This window comes from Manis pentadactyla, chromosome 2, assembly GCF_030020395.1.
Source record: "Manis pentadactyla isolate mManPen7 chromosome 2, mManPen7.hap1, whole genome shotgun sequence".
Taxonomy (NCBI): domain Eukaryota; kingdom Metazoa; phylum Chordata; class Mammalia; order Pholidota; family Manidae; genus Manis; species Manis pentadactyla.
This window is the reverse complement of record NC_080020.1, coordinates 140887786-140908399: the sequence shown is the minus strand read 5'-3', so window position 1 is coordinate 140908399 and position 20614 is coordinate 140887786. Positions and strand designations below refer to the sequence as shown.

The 20614-nt window shown below is 62.8% G+C and overlaps 1 protein-coding gene across 10 annotated transcripts; it reads right to left on the bottom strand.

Annotated features, from left to right (window-relative positions):
- Positions 1-8064: 8064 nt before the first annotated feature.
- Positions 8065-17869, bottom strand: IRX4 (iroquois homeobox 4). 10 transcript variants are annotated; one of them, XM_057496678.1, is made up of 6 exons: positions 17208-17313; positions 13021-13165; positions 12374-12625; positions 11687-11796; positions 10494-10822; positions 8808-10192 (listed from the first exon to the last, which is right to left on the bottom strand). In XM_057496678.1, exons 2-6 carry the CDS (start codon positions 13063-13065, stop codon positions 9393-9395), a joined length of 1536 nt encoding a protein of 511 aa, XP_057352661.1. In that variant the 5' UTR covers positions 13066-13165; positions 17208-17313; the 3' UTR covers positions 8808-9392. The 10 variants fall into 10 exon arrangements, 8 of the variants coding, with proteins under 8 accessions (XP_057352651.1, XP_057352661.1, XP_036775795.2 ...); XM_036919900.2 differs by lacking the exon at positions 17208-17313 and adding an exon at positions 17010-17168; XM_057496683.1 differs by lacking the exon at positions 17208-17313 and adding an exon at positions 13374-14000.
- Positions 17870-20614: the final 2745 nt, after the last annotated feature.

Here is a 20614-nt window from a genome sequence, read left to right as displayed (position 1 = left end):
CTGTTGTCAGGGACCCTGCGTGCTGAGATGATTATCATGGGTGCAGGGCGTGATGGAGGGGCCAGGGCTCCCCTGTGGGGACTGGGCCGAGGTGTCTCCTGGAAGGCTGTGATGAAAACGTGAGGATGTCTGCCTAGAGTCTGCAGTCAGTCTGGGTGTTTGAACACCCCAGGTCTTGATTTGTGGGGTGCCTGGCAATCTCCTCCATCTTCTGAAGCCCAAGGCTCCCTCAAATCTGCTCCCCCAACCTGTGGGAGGCCCTGTTGAGGATGCACTGACCTGGACTCCCTCAGGGCACGGTGGGCAGTGGGGGGTGAGGTGCAGACCGCCAGCCCTAAGAGGCAGGGACACACCCCGCTGCTGCAGCCGGAGGCCCCTCCTTTCTTCAGCCCCTTTGTCCTGGAGGCGCAGCAGACCCTCCCAACCTAACCACCCGCTGAGTGTGGTTTGGGGTGAGCAGTGTTCTGACCGGACATGTCCTGTTGGCTCTGACGTCCCAGCCAAGGCCTTGCATGGCACTGTGTGCTGGAGAAGGTGGTTACCGCTAGGTGTGCACACAGGGTGGGGCTCGGCGGGCCCCTTCCTGTACTAACGAATGTGTCTAGGTCAGCATGAAGGTCCTGGGAGGGTGCTGTAATCCGCTGGTGTCACTGTGGTGAGGACTTTAGCTACGGCCCTGTCCAGAGCACCCTTGGTGTGTGGAGGGCCCCAGGAGGAGGGCAGACAGGAAACACACAGGCCGGGCTGGTGTGCTGGGCTGGGCTGCCACCGCGGCATGGTGGCTCGGGGACACCACTGTGGCTCCTCGCCACACTTCAGTGACATGGTCACTTCTTATTTTCTAGGAGAAGTGAGAAGTGAGGTAAATGTATATAATAAAAACACACATATGATGTCCAATAGCAAAACCACGGTGATAAAGTCTAATCTTGATTCTCAAGTAACCATCTAGAAAATACTCGTAAAACTACTTCTCCCTTATCTATATGTACTCTCCTGTGTTTAGATGACGTGTCACTTTTACTTTTAAGCATCTCTGTATTTATTTGTATCTCACAGCTTCACAAAGGAATGTAGCCCCACAGTCTTGCCATTGTGTTGCCTGCTGAGATCCACCCTTGGTGTTTGACTCCAGGAACAAGCTGGGGTCTTGGCGGGGGTGCCCGGTATGAGTGCACCATACTCACAGACGGTGGATGACAATGTGGCAAACCCTACCGTCTGGACATTTCTGTGATTCAGATTTTGGCAAACCGAAATTTATTTAAATACAAGGACAGTATTTTTAATGAACTTAATGACAAGCAAGGATGCATTTGGAAATAAGAGAATTTGCCTCTTCTTCCACTGTCTCCCTATTTCATAGATTTGTATTTTCTTAAGCAGGTATGTCTGTATAAAAGGTACTCAAATAAGGGATGTTACACTAAATGAGAATAGGACATGTTAACTGTCAAGGATAATAATGTATTCTGTACTTGAAACCAGGAGAGTAAAATGAATGCTCTCTGATTTCCAGAAGCATGTGAGCAGAAACAAAATAACAGTGTGGTTTGTGTCATTAGGGAGAAGTTGGGGGGCCTTGGGATCCTTTGTAATGAGTCACCCGCACACCTCTGCAAGGCGGCCCAGCACTGAGAAACAGGTGAAAAGTCGTAAATGCTGCAAATGCTGATAATCAGCCCCTGAGCAGCTGCCTCTGCTGCAGGCAGGTGGGTGAAGAAGCAGCTGAGGAATGAAATCAAGATAAGAACTAACAGGGCTCCGGGGCTTAGCGGGTGGGTCTCTCCGGGCAGCGAGGAATGCCCGGGTGCTGGGGATGCTGGGGCTGCGGGCAAGTCCTCCCTGGGGCTGTGGGTGCCCCTCCCATGGGAATACGCCTGCTCCCGAGCTGAAGTTCAGGCCCTGCGCCCCGCCTGAGCAGTGCACAAATGGTTTTCAGGCTAATGCGCTGTTGAGAAAGCAGAGGACACATGAGAAGTCCCTGTGTTGTCCCCTCCCCTGCTGGCTGAGCTGCATGGAGCTGGGTCATGCGAGGACTTCCCCAGCCCCGGAGCCCCGGCCCCTCCCTGGTCTCAGCAATGTGCCCTGGCATGGCCACACCCTCCTTCTGCCTCTCCCAGCATCAGCCCCCTCCCACACCCCCTAGTCCTGAGGGCAACAAGGGAGGGAGGGGCTGGGTGACCACCCTGTCAGCTGAGAGTGTCTTCCTGAGCCCTGGGGACAGCTTCCCCTGGTGCCAATTATCCCCCACAACCTGCTGGGAATGCAGAGCCCTGCCTCTCACTCCAGGCCCTTGCTACCCCTGGCTGCTCCCTTTGCAAGGCCCCCACATGTGCCCCATAAGTTGCTGCCACACAGTGGGGCTTGGCTCGCATGCCTAGGAGTGCTACAACCTATTTTCACTATACAAGTGCCAGGTAGGAAGGGTCAGGTGTGACCCTGAAATTTGGAAGTTCTCACCTTGGAATCCCACCTCCCCCAAAGGGCTGTCTGTTCACAAGGACGGGGCTACCAGGGAAAGGCCCTGAAGCTTCATCTTGTCTTCCTGCATGGACAGGAGTATCTGCCGGAAACCCACAGGCTAAGGGAAGCAGAGGTGAGCCCCTGCCACCAACAGGTGCCTCTGACAGCACTCAGTGCTGGTGACAGCACGTGTGTTTGTGAGGACCTCCCACCATAGAAGGGTCTGTCACCAGGGCCGGGACTGCACCCTGCTGGAGGCGCCATGAGCTGCCCCGAGTCACACGTGCTCACCTGCTTGCCTGACGTGGACTCTGCCCTTGTTCTGGGCAAGTGCCGTGGCAAAGCTGGAGTTTGTGTTCAGGCTGATTATCTTGAACTTGGGCTAATGTTCCATGAAGAGAGTGTCTATCATCAAACTCACTGATTCAGGCCCCATTTGCAGTCTGACTGTGAACGGAGTCTCTTGTGTGGAAGCACAGGCCTGGCTCCCTGCTGGTGACACGTGAGCACATCGGCCAGCCTTCAGGGGCCCGACTGGACAGAGCAGGGAAGTCTGGCGGCCACGTGTTCCGATTCCTGGTGGGGTCTGAGGGTCTCACTTAGAGCTCTCAGGCTGGAGCTTCGGGGTGGGGGTCCTGGGCCAGGTGGGACCAGGCGGGTGCCGCCTCCATCCTGGGACTCGTGTCCAGTGCATCACTGTCCAGCCTCACCGGGGGTTCCCTGCCAGTGCCAAGGACCCTGCTGAGCCCTGCCCACTGCTCCACGGGGCTGGGTGGGCTGGCTGGGTCGGGCGGTGCGCACTGCCCCTCCACCTCTACCTCCACGCCACTCGGAGGCCGAGCTGGCCCCTCTGGCTGCCCATCTCCCCAGGGGGCCAGCAGCCTGACTCCACAAGCCCCCCTACTCCCTGCTGACAAAGTCTTCCAGACACAGGCCCACACACCTGCTTCCTTCCCGGCGTCTCCGAGCCCAGGGGTGCTCCGTGCACCCTGCTCCGCCTCTGCCTCTTGTCCTGTGGTCGGGAAGTAGGGCTGCTGCCCCTGACCCAGGGGCGTGTGTGAGCCTGTGTGTGCACCTGCATAAATGCACACCAAGCAGGGGTCGCCTCTTTGAGAGTCTGCCCCCCAGCCATTCACAGCAGCCCAAACCTTCCAGGAGGCCATTTTCCCAGAACGGTGCTGGGCCAAAGGTGCTGGGCCCTCTGTGATCCCCCCTCCCATCCTGCCATGGTGCTGGGGGTGATGGAGGCCATGGGCACCGCCTACCTGGCCCACCTCCTGCGAAGCCCCCAGCCACAGGCGCCCCTCAGAGCAGCTCTGGCCTGCGAGGCACTCAGGAGCGCTCCTGGCCAGGTCAGGATGCAGGGGGAGCCGCATGCACCCACGGGCTCCCTGCCTTACTGCTCCCAGACAGGCCCTTAGTGTTAGAAGCTTATCTCTGGGTCTTCCCGACCCATGATTCCTCCCTGCCGCATCTAGTGAGGCCACCAAGAGATGTTAAATCAGCCCACGGAAGCCACCCTTCCTCCTGTCCTGGGGTTTGTCCCTGCCACCTTCATTCCAGTGTGTTATTGGACATTGTCCTTGACTTTCTGGCCACCACACACCAGGTGAACCTTAGAAATTTGAGTGAACTGACCCCACCTGCCTGCACCCAGCCACCTTGCCCCCACCTACTGGGCAACCTGGGGCTTCCCATCCCAGGGGGCTGATCAGATGGCCTGGAGCGACTCCTGATCATTGTCCCCAGGCTCTGTCGTTGTCCTGGATGTCATGCCCCCCTTGTGGTCGCTGTCCTTGCGCCCCCCCGCCCCAGCCCCTGGTTGATACAAGCGCTGGCCTCTGCACTGGCCCCTCCCCCCACCCTTTGGACCCTCCCCGCACTCTCTCTCTGTCTGTCAGGACCTTTCTGGCTTCCTGAGTCCCAGGCCTGGCCAGCTGTGGGACCCCTGCTCCCCAAAGCCAGGGGCCATCATTCTAGAGGGACCCAGTGGAGCCGGGGAGGGGCGGACACAGAGCATGTGCCTAGCTTGCTGGGGAGGGTATGGCACCTTGCAGGGACCCTCTTGCTCTGCCCCAGCCTGGAGCTGTGCTTGTCTTACCTGGCCTGGTCCGCTGGGTCCCAGGTTGGCACATGCCTAGCCCAGGCACCTGCTAGCCCCAGACCATAGGAAATGGGGTTTCACGCAGATAGGGCACAGGACTCTACCAGCATCCTTGGCTGTTTGAGGTGACGAACACGATTGTGCATTGAACACTGCAGTGCTTGAGAAGCAGGGGTGGGGACACCCAGCTGACACCCTCCCCACCAGCCACTCCACCTGTCAGGGGCCCCTCCTCTGTCCCCCTTACTGCTGCTCTCAGCTGCTGTTCCTACCTCACCAGGAGGTTCCGGAGGCCCTAAACCACCCGCGTTTCTGCTCAGTCTGGGGTTGTCTACACCAGATGGGAGGGAGGCAGGCGATGGTGCAGCAACTCAGCTCCTTTTCTGGGAGGCCCCCAGGACCACGCGCTGGCGACAGCGGCCTTAGCCACCACGCTCAGGCAAGGGTTCAGGCGAGCTTCGGAAGAACGGCTCCTTCATCTGACTCAGGCTCCGCAGCATTTGGTGCTTTCTTACATTTGGCACCCGGTTCAAGACATCGAGGTTTCGGCCTTGCGGGGCTTCAGGCTCCTGAGCCCCCCACCCTGTGTTTAGACGTGTTGGGAGGAGGCCCTTGAGCTTTCCCAACCCTTGGCTGGGGAGGTGGGACGCCCACTTCTTAAAGTTCACAGTGGACTTGACTGAGGCCAGGGAACCTTGCAGACTGCACCCACCTTCCTCAACAGAAACGTGGGTGCCTCTGGCTCAGGGCTCACTCAGGGGGCCTGTCTTGTCCCAGGACTTCACCTCAAGTCCTCTAGGGAGGAGGCACTTTATTCACAAGTGCTTCTCCATAAAGCTGATGCCAGACACGTTGGAAGGTGGCCCCTTCATCCTCTCCTGCCGGCCTTCCCTCCCTTTCCCCTCCCCTTTCCCCTCCTTCTCCCCTTTCCCCTCCCTCTCCCCTCCCCATCCCCCCTTTCCCTCCCTCACCCCCTCCACCCTCGTGGCCCCTTTGTTCTGGTTCCTTTGCAACAGGGCCTGATACCCGGGTCAAATCGAAAGGTCATGGCGCCTCCTTCCCTGGGCTTTACTCCCTTCGAATCATGTGACCCTGGGTAAGGGGCTTCCCAGCCTCTTCAGCGGAGTGGCTGGGAACAATGCTCCTGCCAGCGTCACTGCGAGGGAGGCGACAGTGCAACCCCAGATGAAGGGCAGCCAGGGAGTGGCACTGTCACGGCAGCAGTGCTGGGCACAGGCGAGGAGGGGTGGGGACCCGCCTGCCTCAGTGGCACCAGCTCCAAGAGGGAAGAAGGAGAGGGTGGGAGGGTGGAGGGTCCCCCCAGTGGGGTGGGTAGGCGGGTAGGCGGGCAGGCGCAGGAAGGAGTGGGCGGCCTGAATCGCACACACTCTCAGGAGACAACAACTTTAAATCTTAATTGGTTGCCTTTTAAATATCATTTAAGGGCTGGCTTCCCCGCCTATCTCTAGTTAAGGAGTCGTGTTAAACTCTTCACCTTGCTGGGTGTCTCTCCCTTATGTAAAAAAAAGGAAAGGACAGAAAAAAAAAAAAGGGAAAAAAAATGGAACCATCAGTGCCTGTTGGAGGGTCGATAAAGCTTTTAGATTTGGAGGCCTGTCCGGGAGCCCGTTTCCCGCGGCTAAGGGTTGTTAATGGGGCTCCAGGAATGATCTCGGCATCTCCGCCGTATTTCTCCGCGCGGCTCCCCTGGCGGCGCGGAGATGCTTCTGTCAGACTCGCTTAATGAAAAGTAACGCGCCGCTGATTACGGTTTTATTCGGGCTGGATGCAAAGAGCGCCGCTAATTTAGCGTCCCTTCCTCGGCGTGTTTGAATTCGCCACGCCTGAGTGGCCGGGACCGTCGGCCCGCGCCCGTCGCGGCGCAGTTCCTGTCTTGGTAGCGCCCCCCGCACGGAGCGCGACAGCCCCCCGCCCCCAGCCAGGGTGCAGCTCGCCCACGCCCCCCACGCCCCCGGCCCGGGATGCCCTCCTCCGCGGCCCCCAACACGGGGTCCTCCTCGTCTGACCCCAGTCCGCGCAGGGCCGGAGGGCGGCGAAGGGGTCCGCGGCGAGCCTTCCAGCGTGGGGTCCCGCAGGGAAGGGACGTGGGTCCGCGAAGCGACAGCCCCGCCTCGCCATCCTTGAGGGCGAGGCGTCCCTGGCGTGTGGCTGATCCCCCCACCCAACTGGATGTCCATGTCGCACAGTTTTGTGTTTGATCCAGTAAACCACTTCCGGTCAGCCATTCCCTGGGAGACAGAGGGCTGGGGGTGGGGGCGGGGGAGGGGCTCTTGCCGCGCGAGGGTCTGCGGGGAGCTCGAGGTCGGCTGGGCGGCATCAGGGGCCCTGGGCCCTGGGCTCGCTCCGGGGAAGGAGTCCGGCGTCCACACCGGCCGGGCGTGTCGCCCAGGAGCGCCGCAGCACCCCCCTGCCCAGCCTCCTTCTGCGGCCCAGGCCCGGCTCTGTGCAGGGCGGGCTGGGGCGCGCGGGGCCGCCCTCCGCAGCATTAAGATTCCCGGCGCCCCAGCCGCGGCCGCCGGCCTCCCCCGAGACTCCACTCTCGCTATTACTGTCAAGTACCCTTGACTCTTTATTTTTGCCCTTTTATCTATTACAACTAATGCGAGTTCCTTTGCCCTTTTCAGTCTAAGACGTGGGCTTTCTGCAAAGCCTCCCCCTGCCAGCGAGCTCTCAGAGCGCGGAGCCTTTAGAAATTGAGGGGTTTACTGTCAAAATGAAAATTTCACTTCAAATTATCTTGGCTGATGCTCGCTCGCCAGGCCGGGTGCTCCCGCCGCAGCCTTTTGACAGGCACATCAGCGGCGAGCTTCCGACTCTCGATAATATCATCCCGGAGAGCGAAAGTCAATACGGTGACAGCGCGCGGGCGGATACAATCCAATTACCGCGGCGCGGGGCAGGCCTCGGCTCGCGGCGGGCCCGCTGCCCAGGGTCCGGGGATGGAGGTGCCACCACCGAGTCGGGGGTCGGTGCACCTCCGGCCGTCAGGGTCCTACCGCGGGGAGCGCCCACCGCAGCTTCCGAGGCCGGTTCCCTCTCTCGCCTCCGCGCCCCCTCTCCAGCGTTCCCCGCCTGCCCGCGGCCTTTCCCAGGGTGCGGGGCACCCTAGGGCCCCCCCCAGTGAGGTCCCATCCAGCCCCGGCCTCGCGTGTCGCTCCAAGCTGCCCGCGGCCATCAGCGTCCCCAGCGAGGCGTATGAGCGGCTGCCCCTCTGTCCTTGTCCCGGTCAGGGCCACCTTCGCCTGGTCGCTGCACGCCCTCGGCCGCTCCACGCGTTCAGGTTCGCTGGCTCTGCTACCCAGACTCTTCAGACGCCTGGCACACGAACGGACCCAGCAAAGCCTCAGGTTGAGGGCTTGCAGGCAAGGGGCGACCCCGAAGCCACAGCACACTGAGCTCCCCACGGCCTGGAGGAGCCAGGCACCTGCGGGGACGGAAGCAAGGGGCAGAGGCGACTGTAGGGAGGGAGCCAGCGATTTTTCCCGCAGTTCAGAGCTGCTGGAGGCCAGCGAGCTCGGCTCTGGGGTCGGGGTGGGGTAACCGGGCTTGTGAGCAGATCCCAGGGTCTGCACGGCGCGGGGACCTAGGTGAGGCGGGCGGGCCCGCGTCCCTCCAGCCCGATCCCTGGTCCCTCCAAGCCCCACCAGCGGCCCTTCCTTCCAGCCCCGATTCTGGAGTGCGGCCCACTGAGTACATCCCCTCTTGGAGCCATAGCCCGACAACTTTCCAAGGAGACTGGCAGCCGGTGGTCGGCCTGGAGGGAGAGGAGGCGGCGTTAGGAGGTGGGTAGTGGGGAAGGCCGCCCTAGTCCGGCGACGGAGGGTGTCAGCAGTCAACAGCAGAAGGGCCTCAGGGCAGTTATGGCCCCTCTCCCCCTCCTCCAGTAGGGCACAGTCCAAGGGAATTTAGGAAGTGTAAAAGTCATTCTAATCTAGCCAAAGGACTTGTATTTTCTCAAAATCCTGGATTCTGGCAATGGGGACAAATTTTAAAGTTTTGGGTCTCTCATCCACTTCTGTTAGAGTTCAACAGAATCTTGAACACTTACTGTGATTTCCTCTAAAAAAAGTCTTCACATACATCTTAGGCTCTGCAAGCAGCTCCACCTGGGGTTCAGCGACCCCTCCCGCACCCCGTCCCACCCTTCCCTTGAGATGTGCACCTTCTTGCAAGTTCTCAGACCTGTAAGGCTGACATGTTCATTTGGCAATGCAAACACCATCACTCTGTTTTATTGGTTTTGTTATACTAGCCTCTGAAGCAGGCAATTACTGGTGTGAACATACATGTAAAAAAACATAACTTTATCGCCTTAATAGTGTGCAATAGTGTAAACTCGGTGGAAGTGCTGTTGGTGAAAATCATGTGCTGAGGATGGCATCAGAAGGCCGGCAGGTGGAGGAGTCTTCACAGGGACACCAGCACGCCTCAAACCCAGAGGACGCAGCAGAAGCAGCTCAGAACGGAAGTGTCTTCTCCATGTAAACTTTTGGACGTAAACTTTATGCTTATGGTGGCTCCCTCCTGCTCTGAGAGCAGCCCTAACCACCGAGTCCCCCAGTTTGAGAATGACCCCAGATGGGATCCTGTCCAGGTGCGGCCCACAGGCCTGGTGGGACGGCCCCAGGGACTTGTCCACGGCCAGGAGACTGAGTTTCGATCCTCCCTCTATGGTGGGCTGGCTGCCTGAGCTTCGCCGAGCTCTTCCCTTGCTTTGGAAACTCGGTAGAAAGCGAGTCTGTGATGGGATAGCCTGCAGCCTGAGTGACAGCTCCCTCCTCGGCTCAGGGGCCCGCCCAACTTAGGCGCAGAAGGGCTTACCGCTGGCAGTGCCATCAATGGCTGGGGTGTCATGGGGCGCGGGCGGGAAGGTGCTGGCCAGTGGTGTCGTCAGCACGTTGGAGCCCGCCCCCAGTGAGCGCCCCAGCGGCCCTGGGTCCAGGACGGCGCCCTTGGCGGTGGCCCAGGCCTGGTTCAAAGTGCTATGTCTGAGGATGGGGTCGTGAAAGACTCCGTCCACCCAGTTTCTGAGACTGGTTACCGGGGAGTCCTGGTGCCTGTCAGGGACACCGCCGGTGGCTGGGGCCGCAGGCGAGGACAAGGCGGGCGCCAAGGAGGCGGCTGCAGTTGCGGAGGGGCCTTGGCGCCTGAGCATGCACGATGGAAACTCAGTCTGGTTTAGGGCGGAGGCGGCGGCTGCGGTAGCCGTCTGTGCCAGGGACCAGATGCGAGGCTTGGCCTCAGGACCTGATGTTGCCCCAGCCGGCGCAAACCCCAGCTTGGCCTCACAGGCCTGCGGGCCACCCCCAGCGCCAGGCGGCTGCTCTGGCCTGGCCGCTGAGTTCCGGAGGCAGCTCCGGGCCCTCTCCAGGTCCTGGTCCAAGGCAGCTCCACCCCCAGCAGCCAGGGGCATCCGGAGAGCGACCGAGGCCTCCTTTCCCGGGATGCTGGGGCCTTCAGGTGTGGCACGGACCTGTTCCCGGCCGCTGTTTGGGGGCTGGAAGGGCGGCTTCAGCTCACACTCTGGGGGCTCCCCCTCAAGCGGGTCGAAGTCCTCCAAGTCGCTGAGCTCCAGATCCTTCTCCTCTTTGCCCACTGGCTCTGCCCAGGAGGGAGGGAGAGAGGCCAGGGGAAGGAGAGAGGACTCAGAACCCCATCGCCTCCTTCCCAACAGCCCATGGGTGTGGGGCCCCTGGAACTCGGGAGAACACCCACCACCTTCTGCCCCACCTTTCTCCTCTGGGTGCTCCCCGTCCCCATGCTGGTTACACGGGCCAAGCAGTTTCCACGTCCATCAGTGGGGGTGGGGTACTACCCCGGTTCAACGTCTCGGGGGGGCACAGAACCGGCCCGGGAGGCCCCGCCCCTGCCCCAGCCCCAGCCGAGCAGTCTCGGTGCCCACCTTCGTTCCTGGTGCTCTCGAGAGCCTCCCCCCGGCCTTCCTCCTCAGCCCCCTCTTCCTCCTCGCCCTCCCCGTAGGGCCGCTTCTCATCAGGGCACTTGTTCCGCGGCGGCCACGTCATCTTGTTCTCCTTCTTGAGGCGCCGGCGCGCGTTGGCGAACCAGGTGGAGACCTGCGTGAGGGTCATCTTGGTGATGATGGCCAGCATGATCTTCTCGCCCTTGGTGGGGTACGGGTTCTTGCGGTGCTCCTGCAGCCAGGCCTTGAGTGTGCTGGTGGTCTCGCGCGTGGCGTTCTTCCGCCGCGTGCCGCTGTCCATGGTCCCGTACCTGGAGACAGGCTGGGCAATGGGGTGCCGCCGCGGGCCGCTGCGGTGGGCCCCTGCTGTGGGCGGGGCCCACGAGGGCTTCCAGGCCAGGTGGCTGGGTTGTGCTCATGGTGGTGAGACCCCGGGCCCGGCCCAGCCCCGCTGCTCCCAGGCACTGCCTTTTGCGGCCCAAGGGCAAAGATGTTTATGTTTGGTTAAACTTACACAGAGCCCGGTCACCTTCCTGAGCCAGAGGTCACAGGGCAGCCAGGCGCAAGGCCAAACCAGGGCCCTGTCACTCTACCTACACAAATATTCCTTCCAGTGCCTTACCGGACTCTCCCACCATTCTGATCCGCAAACCAAGAAAGCGCATCACCGAGATTGGAACCCACTACTTAACATGGGGGCAAATATAGTCATTGGTGCCTATGGGGAGCAGGTGCCCAGAGGGCTCATGTGGACTTTCTGCAGTAAGTTTGTCATTAGTGCCCCGCTGAAGCTGGGGCATGCTGTCTGCGCGTGGGCAAGGACTCCCCTCTCCGGTTCCCAGTGTAGGAGGTGCCGAGCTGGGCGACAACACATCGTGGGGCTGCACTTCCATCTGCCAGGGAGGCGCCCCGAAAACCACAGCACAGCGAGGCTTGGGAGCCTGCACAGCGTGCTGGGGGAGGGAAAGGAGGCTGGGAATGCATTTCAGCCCGGGCAGCAGGTGGTCGCCCCCGGATAGGGCTGGGACTAACCCAAGGTCAGCTGGAGCCCTACAGAGAAATGTCCTGGCTCCTGCTGCCCAGCCTCTCAGAGGGGCATCGGGCTGGGTGGTGGGTGGTGTTGGCTGCGAGGGGCTCAGGGCCTGGGCCCGGCACGGGGAGGGCCTATCCCTCACCTGTCATAGGGATACTGGCCCAGCGCAGGCTCATAGGGGTAGTAGGCAGCGGCGGCAGGTGCGAGGCCCGCGTGTGCAGATCCTGGGCCTTCCTTGGAGTCGAAGCCGCTCTGTGGGAGGCCAAGAGCCTGGGATCGCAGCTTCGGGGACCCTCCCCTCCCCTGTGTCCTGCAACTCCGCACAGAACGCTGGGCAGCCCCACAGCCGGCCAGTCCTCAGGCTGTCTCCCGGCCCAGGCTGTGAAGGGGGGACTAGCGAGGTTGGGGGCGGTCCAGGAGTATGGGAGAGAGGATGAGATTGGAGTGGGGAGGAGCGAGGGTCAGGGACAGTGGAGGAGGGAGGTGAGTGGCCCTGTTGGGTGAGGACCAGGAGGAGAAGGGAGGAGGGGGCAAAGAGGAGCTGGAGGTCGGTGAGGGAGCGCGGGCAGGAGGAGGGCTGGGAAGAGTGGGCAGGGGCGTGTGGGGGCAGCAAGGCACGAGCGGCGGGGTGGACAGCAGCCACCAGGCTGGGTCAGATGGCCGGGGCCCAGCCAGAGGACTGGCGGTGTTCCGAGGGGCCAGGCCAGGAGGTCGGCCGAGGCGTCCGTCCCCCACCGCTGCGGGCCACGGTCGGGAAGGGCGAGTCTGAGAAACCGAGGGGCAGGGCCCGGCGCGTGGGGCAGGCTTGGCACGCGCCCCCGACCCTTACCAGCGAGTAGAAGGCGGACGCCTCGGAGCCGTAGGTCACATAGTTGCCATAGCCCTGCGAGCCGCCGTAGGGGCCCCCATAGACGCCTAGCGCCGCGGCCGAGTTGAGTTCGTGGCGCGCGGTGGCCAGCAGCCGGCTCTCGTAGACCGGGCAGTAGACGGGCGCCTGGGCCGAGGCAGCGGGCCCGGAGTCGGCCAGCGTGCGGCCCCCCGACTCGCAGCACGTGCTCAGGGCGTTGGTGGTCATCAGGAACTGAAGAGGAGACCGCGGAGAAGGAGGGCAGCCGCGCGGGGGGCCGGGGCCTAGGGCCGCCTCCCCACCAAGCGCCTCGCGGGAGGGCGCGCCGGTCCGGGCCCGGAGGGTCCACGCCCCGCCCAGAGGCCGCTCAGGAGCCACGGTCCTCCCGGGCCCTGGACCCTCCCGCGGCGCGGCCTCGGAGCCCCGGGCGGGGGCGGGAAGCAGGCAAAGCGGGGAACGGGGGCCCCGCCCTGCCCCGGTGGCCTTCCCAGGCTCCTGCCCTCTCCGGGCTGCGTGCGAGGGGCTCGTGGCGCGGGCCCTGACCTCCGGGAAGCCACCCCGGGTCGCCGGCAGCCCGCGCGCCGGTGAGTCCGGCGGCGTCCCCCGCGGCCCCGAGGGGGGCCCCTCACCTGGGGTGCCGACGAATACGGGTATCCAAACTGCGGGTAGGACATGGCGGGCGCGGCCCGGGGCCGGCGGGCGGGGCCGGCTGGGTGCTGCGCGCGGGGCCCGGAGCGGCGCCGCCACTGCTCGGGGGCCGCCGGCTCCTAGGCGCTGGGAGGGCGAAACCAGAGAGTCGATCAGCCCGTCCGCGCGCCACGCGAACTTTCCAGAGCGCGAAGTAAAGTGGGCCGCGGCGGCCGCGAACGTCCTTGCAGCCCCACGGCGCCGAGGGGGGCTCTGGGACCGACCGGCCTCACAGAGGCGACACAAATACATATTTTGCAAAAAAGAGAAAAAAAAAAAAACGAGTCGCGCGAACCCGTCAAGTCAGCTGCGCGGCTGTAAGCAGCGGGGCTCTGACGTCAGCCGCGCGCAACCGGCCTGGCCGCGGAGCGCGGGTCACTCGGCCGGGCCGCGGGGCGGGGACAGCCGGGCGCCTCGGGCGCCAACGAACCGCTCCCGTCCGAGCCCCGACGCGCGGGGTTCTCCTTACGCACCGCGGACGGGAGCCACTTTTAATTAGCAATTAATTAATGAGCAGCTGCTCCGTCCCACTCCGCTGTAATCATTAGTCTCAATTACAAATGAGACATTGGAAGGGCCACCCGAGTGAGGGTTCACTGAATTGTAATCAACAGTTAAAATTAGCCCCGCGCCGGCGCGGGCGGCGGGCCGGGCCTCCGCTCCAGGTCGCACCGAGGCGGCGCGGCAGGCCGGCGCGCGGGCCCTGCTATTGTTTCCCGGAGAGTCAGCCCTGCTCCAGGGCCCGAGGCGGCGCCAAGAGCGTCCGCGTCTGGAGGCCAGAACGTCCCCGCACTGTGCGTCCCGGGCTTCCCCGGTGCCGGCCACCCCAGGCCTCTGTGGCCCAAGAATTGCGGGGCTCAGCCACCTCAGGCGTCCCCGTGGTCGGGATCGCCCCCCACCCTCGGCCCCGCCCGTTCCTCTAAGTTCTTGCTCAGCGGGGCCGTCCTCTCAGCCTCCCCTGCCCCTCGCGGCTGAACCCGGGACTGCCAGGTGGGTCTGCGCGCTCCGAAGCGCAGGTTTCCCGAAGCAGCCCCGGGAGCCCTTCCCGCCGCGCTGGCTCCTCCCGGCGACCTTCGGGGTAGGTACGGGGGAGGGGGCGCCGGGCGCGGGGCCGAGGCCCCCTTCCCCGCCCGTTCTGCGTAGCTTCCTGCCCCGGGCGCACGGAGAGGTCTTGGGAGAGGGCCGAGTGCCTGCTTCCGGACTCTCCTAACCAGTCCCTGTCCCTTGGACCTTGCCCGAGTCCGAGGAGGAGGCCAGCGCGCGGGCGGCAAGAGAGCGCCCGGGCACCCCGAATTCGCTTCCCGCCTTTTGCGCCGCCGCCCTCCAGGGGCCTGGGCTCGTCCTTGCCGCCCGCTCCGCTCGGCCGCCCGCGGTCTGCCGGGAGGGAAGCCGTGCGCCGCGGCGCTGTGCAGACTTGCTCGGAAAGATTCCTGGGTTCAGACCTGCGGATCGCCCCAGGGTCACCCTCTAATTAATGATGACGTTCTCGCCCTCTCCCCAGCTGCAAACCTGCCTCCCAGAAACGAAATCTGCCCGCTCTGACAGCCCGGTTGAAGGTGATTGATGACTATCTGGAGACCACAGTGCGCATCATATAATATCTGCTGCGTAATTGCTGTAATTTACAGATGAAAATACGCGTTCTCCGATCGAGTTGGCCCGCAGCCGGCCACGTCCGAGCCGCTCGCAAAAGAGAATCATCGGAAATAATGAATAGCCGCTCCATGCAAATTATTCAGACAGTTTAAGCGTCTGTAGCCGGGAAAGATATATAAAGAACACGAGTCAAATGACATTAATAATTGTGTTTGAATTCTGTATTGATTTCGCGGAGGCCCTGTTTCTTTCTTTCTCACCTGAATTGCTAATATCACCTTCCCGTAAATAATAAGAAACTAGCCAACGGGGCTTCTGGCAGAAATACGTCTTCCCGTCTCCCTCCTTCTTACCCCTCTGCTCCTTCCCTCCCCTCCTCCCTCCTCCCAACTGCTCCCAGTTTTCCGTGCCTGCCCAGGCTTTGCAGAACCCCTCCTGCCTTCCATTATTTATTGTTTACAAACAACGCGCTCTCTGCTGGTAATTAGGCCGGGCCGAGGGTGGGGCGTGAGCGAGGGAGGCCAAGGGCGCAGGGAGCCGGAGTCGCGGTAGAAGGATGCATTTGGCAGCCATTCCTCACCCATTCCCGTGGCCCCAGCCAGGGCGATTGTGAGCGCTCAGCCAGCTGGGGACGTAAGCCGCCGCCCCGCGTCCCAGCGGCCAGCGCCTCGGGGCCCCGGCTTGCAGCGCGCGGCACCCCAGGCCTGCTTAGCACATGCCCTTCCCCGGAGACCTAGGCCACAGCGTGGAGACCTGTGCCCCTGAACACGCGACTGCCCATCTGTGCAGACTCGATCGACCTCAGAGACCTGGAGGGTGCATTCTCCACTTCCCTTGGGGAGGGTTTTCAGGGGCTTCCTTTGGCCCCCCACTGCAATGTTCTACTGTTTTCCTCTCTGGCCTGCGTGGGTGAACAGACACTCCACTCCCAGTCCTCACCCGCTGGCTCGGTTCTCGCAGGCGCCCAGCCAGGCTCTCTTTTCCGATGATCCAGAAATCTAGCTCACCGACTACAGTATCCCAGGCCGCTGCACACTGACCCTCCGCTTCCTGCCCTAGGCCCAGGCCGGCCACCCTGTGTGGGGAAGCTCAGGGCAGCCAGAGTAGCCTGGCGACCTTGTGGGCCTCTCACCCCAAAGGCCCCCCTACCCAATCCTGGATGAAGGGTCAGCCCAGCCTGTCTCCAGCCCGGGCAGGCCCGGCGTCCCGCTGACAAACTGCACACGGGAGGAGGCTGGCCTGCCTGACCCGGGGTACTTTCTGGGCCGTCTTTGTCCCATAGATCCTGCGGGAATAATGATCCAAGTGCTCTTTCCTAAAAGGCCAGGCCTTGAGCGGAGGCTCCCGGTTTCCCTTACAGGAACAGGAGTGTCAACATGTTAGATGCCGGCTACGTGGGCCTTCAGCGCCCACCTCCCAGCAGGGGCCTCCGGTTCTGAATACATACGTGAGCGGGGCCCGCCGGAAGCCGTGCGGTTCCCGGCGGTCCGGGCAGCAGCTGGGCTTGACGAGGTGCCCCCACTGGCCCGCTCAGTTCGGCAGGCGCTGGGAACAAGGGGGCCTGGGACGTTTAGCCTCAAATGTTAGAGGTCCGGAAGTCGCCCTTCTTGCCAGGGATGGTGTTGGCCGGTGGAACAGTGGAAGGCCTCTGGGGCAACAGGCCTCACCCTGACCTCCTCCCGCTACCTGTGGGGCTTCCCCTGCGCCCAGCCGAGGTGTCCCCGCCCTCCAGGCGGCTTCCGGAATCCTCCCCCGGGGCCACCCCAGTTGCTCGCACCGTGAGTGAGCCGCGGGGAGCTCTCTACACCCCCGCTAGGCTGCAGGCAGGCGGAGGGCGGGGGCGCAGCGCGCGGCACCCTGCAGGGCCTTCTCTACCGAGGCGCGGGGACCAACCCTCGGGGCGCCTGTGCTCGCCCACTGCTCGCGGCCCCTGGGCAGGGCGTGGGCCCCATAGCGTTCGAGATGTCGGTGGCGCCGCGCTCGCGAACCCGGAGGTTGGCAGGCCGCTCCTTGCCGCCGGTCCTCTAGGATAGCGGGGTGAGCCGCAGGCGCGCGCGTTCATCCTCCCCCCCTACGCCTCCATTCCAGCCGGCTTCCTCGGCCCTCCCGCCGCGCCCCGCCGCTCGCAGCAGGCTCCGCCCGAGCCGGGAAGGCGCGCAGCAGGGGCGCCACGCAGCCCCCACGTTGTTCCCCGCGCCACCGCCCGCACCCCCTTTTCCGCAACTTGCAGCAAGCGCAGCGGCCCGCAGAGACCCCACGGGCGGACCGCAAACTTTGTGCCCTCCAGGGTAGGAGCGATTCCAGCAAAGTTTGCGCGGCCGAGCCCACTCCCTACCTGAGCTGGGGACGCGCCGCCCGCGCCGCTCGGGCGCCGGGGCCGCGGGGAGCAGCGCGCAGCCCGGGACGCTCCCAGGAGTCGCCGCAGCCGCCGTCGCCCGCGCCCCTCGGCGGCCGCGCGGAGCCTCCGCCTCCCCGGCAGGGGGGAGGGGTCTCGGAGCCCCGGGGCGGGGGCGGGCGCGCGGACCTCGCCTACCTGCGGCGGTGCCGGGACGCTACCGGCAGCCCGCGAGGGCTCTGCGCCGCCGCTGGGCGCGCGCGCTCCAGCGGAGAGCAGGCGACAACTAATGGAGACATTTCCAGGCGGAGCACCTGGCGAGCGGAGCGCGCCGGCGTCCCCAGGCGCCGCGGCCGTCAGCCGAGCCCGCACCGGCGTGACGTGGGCCAGCCAGCGCGCTGCTCCCACCCGGCCGCCCATTAACGCTTTCCCCCGCGGGCGCTGCGCACTTGCCAACTTTCCCTTCCATCCGGCCAGCGCGCGGGGCGCATGGGGCGTAGGGTCTGGATGAGGGAAGCGTGGGGGCGGGGGCAAGCGCGCCGGGCTCTGCGAGGACACCCAGTCGTAAGAGGGAGGCAGGAAGGCGCGCCGCCGTGGTCGGGCCGAATGCTCCGACCGCAGTGTGGCTGCAGGAGGCCTTGGGCTCCTCAGGGGCTGCCGGGGGCCGGAGGAGCTGAGCCCCGAAACAGCTTCCCTCGTTACTGACTGCAGTTCCCCCAAGTGCCCCTTAGCCATGTTATCTCCACCTCAGAGACCTCCTTGATGACATGGTTGTGTGCAGCCCCCCAGTTGGGGGCCTGCTTCTTGAAACAGGCTGGGTGCCCAGGCTCTGGGACCTTACTTTTCTTCCCTGCCCCCCACACCATTTACGGGAGCCCAGCTTCTCCTGTTGCTGTCCACGCTGGTCCGCACCCACTCAGGCTGCAGGTAGCAGCAGATCTCCTTGTTGGGGGCACCAGGGCTTATGCAAGTAGAGGTAGGTACACCAAGGTGACAGAAACTAGTTGGTGGCCAGCAAGCCTGTGCCCTGCCCAGGACTAGTGGGCCTGGAAGGGGAGATTTTACAAGAAGTTCCAGTGCCCTGCTGGGCTGGGCCTCTGGCCTGGGAACACACCTCCACAAGGTCAGCCTGTGGCTTCTGCAGCCTGAAGCCAGAAAGGAAGGTGTGCATGTGGGTGCCAGGTCCTGGGCCTCCCTGACCCTCATTCAGCCAGCCTGGAACCCCTTGTCCCGGTCTCCCTCATCATTTTCACTTCAAAGAACCACAAACTTGTTTCCCCTCATGAAATGTGGCTGTGCAATGACATTCGAAGTTTGTTGACTTGGATAATGTCTGAGAGTTATTTGCTGTTTACCCCTTTCTTCCAAGCACCATGCAGCGGCTGCAAAGGCAATGTGCTCTCCTGGCTGACAGTCCACAGGGACAGTGTCCCTCCCCTCCCCCACAGGGCCTGGGAGCGGCACTTCTGGAAGGCCAGAGCAGCAATTCCCAATGCCAGCCAGGTGCTGAGGCCAGGGCTTCCAGAGGCTTCTCCAGGCAGGACACAGCTTTGGTCTCTGGGCCTGCTCTGGAGCCAGGAAGGTGGGCCTCGTCTGGGCTACAGACCCATACACCTCCACCCAGACGCACATGTCAGCATAGCCCAAGCTGGATCCCCAGGCTGGCGGAGAGGGGTTCTGGGAGGGGTGCCCTCTGCACAGGGGCTCCCAGGCTGGTGGGGGGTTTGCAGCCTGAAGGCAGTGGAGGAGGTGCATTAGCACCTGGACTGAGGGCTTGCTTGCATCCCTGCCTGACTGGGCAGCTGCCTTCACCCTCTGCTCCAGGTCCTGCAGGGTCTCCTGAGGGCTCCAGGGCCAACAGGAACACGCGTGTCAGTCTCTCCCTGCAAAGCTTTCCTGGGACTTAGATTCCTCTCATAGCTAGAGATAAGTGAGGCACGTTCGTGTTTACAGCCTTGATTTGGAGATGAACTCATTTGCATTTTCTAGCAACGAAAACAGGAATAGACATCTGAGAAACATCAAGACCCCGCTGGCTGCGTGGGGGCTCCCTGTGCCTGGGGTTTCCGGAGCTGAGCGCCACTGGGTGCCAAGAGTCAGCATGAGCCTGGAGGAGCTTGAGCAGCGGGGCTGCTGCGGGGCTGCATTCCCTGGGAGGGGTCTCCTCGCACTCAGCTCCCCCAAAGCCTGTTTGCAGTGTCCTGCCATTTGATGCTGCCAGGCCTGACCTTGGCCTGGATCCTTGACTGAGGACTGGACGCATCAGCAGCCATCCTCTGACCCTAGCCCTTGACCTCTTGTGCAGGGTGGGGGGCTGCTCCAGGTTGGCTACAGTGTTGGGAGGGCCTCCTGGGTTGGTGCTCTGAGGAAAGGATGGAAATACCCCAGATCTTGTCTAAGGGCCTGGCAGGAAAGTCCCTCTTTGGCATCCCAGTGAGTGATCAGCCCAGAAGGTGAGGGCCATTTCTGAGGGACAGATGTCCTCCCAGGGCTGGTCGGTCCGAGGGTGGGCGCTGGCACGTGCCTGGGCAGCACCCCTGCCCCCACTTGCTTCCTGATGCATTCGTGGTCTCTCAACGCCTCCTTTGTTTTTCTTGCTGGCAGAGTGGTCCAGTGCAACCTGAAACAAAAGACTCTGTGTCCCCAGGGCTTGGCCCTGCTACCACCTCCTCCTCCTCACCTGGAGCTGCTGCAACATGCAGAGGCATCTAGCGGGTGAAATCGCTGTGCTGGGGCTGACTGGGCCAGCTCTGACGCTGCCCGGTGCCTGTCACCACCGTGGGGTCCAGTCTCCTCCTGCCCCGCCTCTCCAGAGACCCAGGAGGAGCAAGAGCCTCCTCCCCAGGTCAACAAGGAGGCTGCAGGAACTGGTCCTGAGAGAGGATGGCCTCCCTGGGATCGTGGAGCACCAACACCCCAGACATGCCCTTTTCCTGGGACGGGTCCTGCCTTTGGTGCTGACCTAGTAGCAGGGCAGCGTTCCAGGGCCCAGATCCTTGGGGTGCAGAGTGGGGAGCAGCATCTTTAATTTTCAAAAAGTTGCCTTTGAAAAACGCACCTCCTAGGGTGGCAGGGGTAGTTCTTCTCACTTCCCTTCCCTCTTTGGCAGCCAGAGGTGGAATGTCTGAAAGCATAAAGCCCAAGAGGTTGCTTTTTAAAACAGAATCGTGTTTGGGGCAGGGCCCGCCAGCTGTGGCCTGGCCGCAGCTCTGCGGTGCCTACAGTCCCTGCATAGTGACCTCCAGGGGTGAGCTCCACGCCTACACTGCCCCATCTTCCTCTCCTGCTTTTCTGTCTTCCTGAGACTGGAAGGAGGCCGAGGGAGCCGAAGCCAGAAAGCGTTTTCTTTCTCCTCACTTATGGAATAAGAGGTCACATCCGTGATGCTCAAATGCATCAGCAGATGGTAGGTATGTTAAAAAATGTAAACGTGAATCCTAAATGTATGGGCTAGTGTTTGTGCAAAGGACCTCAAAAATATTTAACCTCAGATGAGGAGCCTCACTGGGTGGCCTGCCTGGGATTTGCACCAAGAAAGAACATACCCTGCAGTGGAGAGAGGGAAGGCATGGCTGCTCCCTGCTCTCACTTACATGTTCTGTTCT

Coding starts and splice junctions, on each gene's coding strand:
- IRX4 (XM_036919874.2), bottom strand. CDS start 17,744: ATGGCTAAGGGGCACTTGGGGGAACTGCAGTCAGTAACGAGGGAAGCT. Junction 13,166..17,207: donor GCGTCCCGGCACCGCCGCAG/GTAGGCGAGGTC, acceptor TCGCCCTCCCAG/CGCCTAGGAGCCGGCGGCCC. Junction 10,193..10,493: donor CGAGAGCACCAGGAACGAAG/GTGGGCACCGAG, acceptor CCTCCTGGGCAG/AGCCAGTGGGCAAAGAGGAG.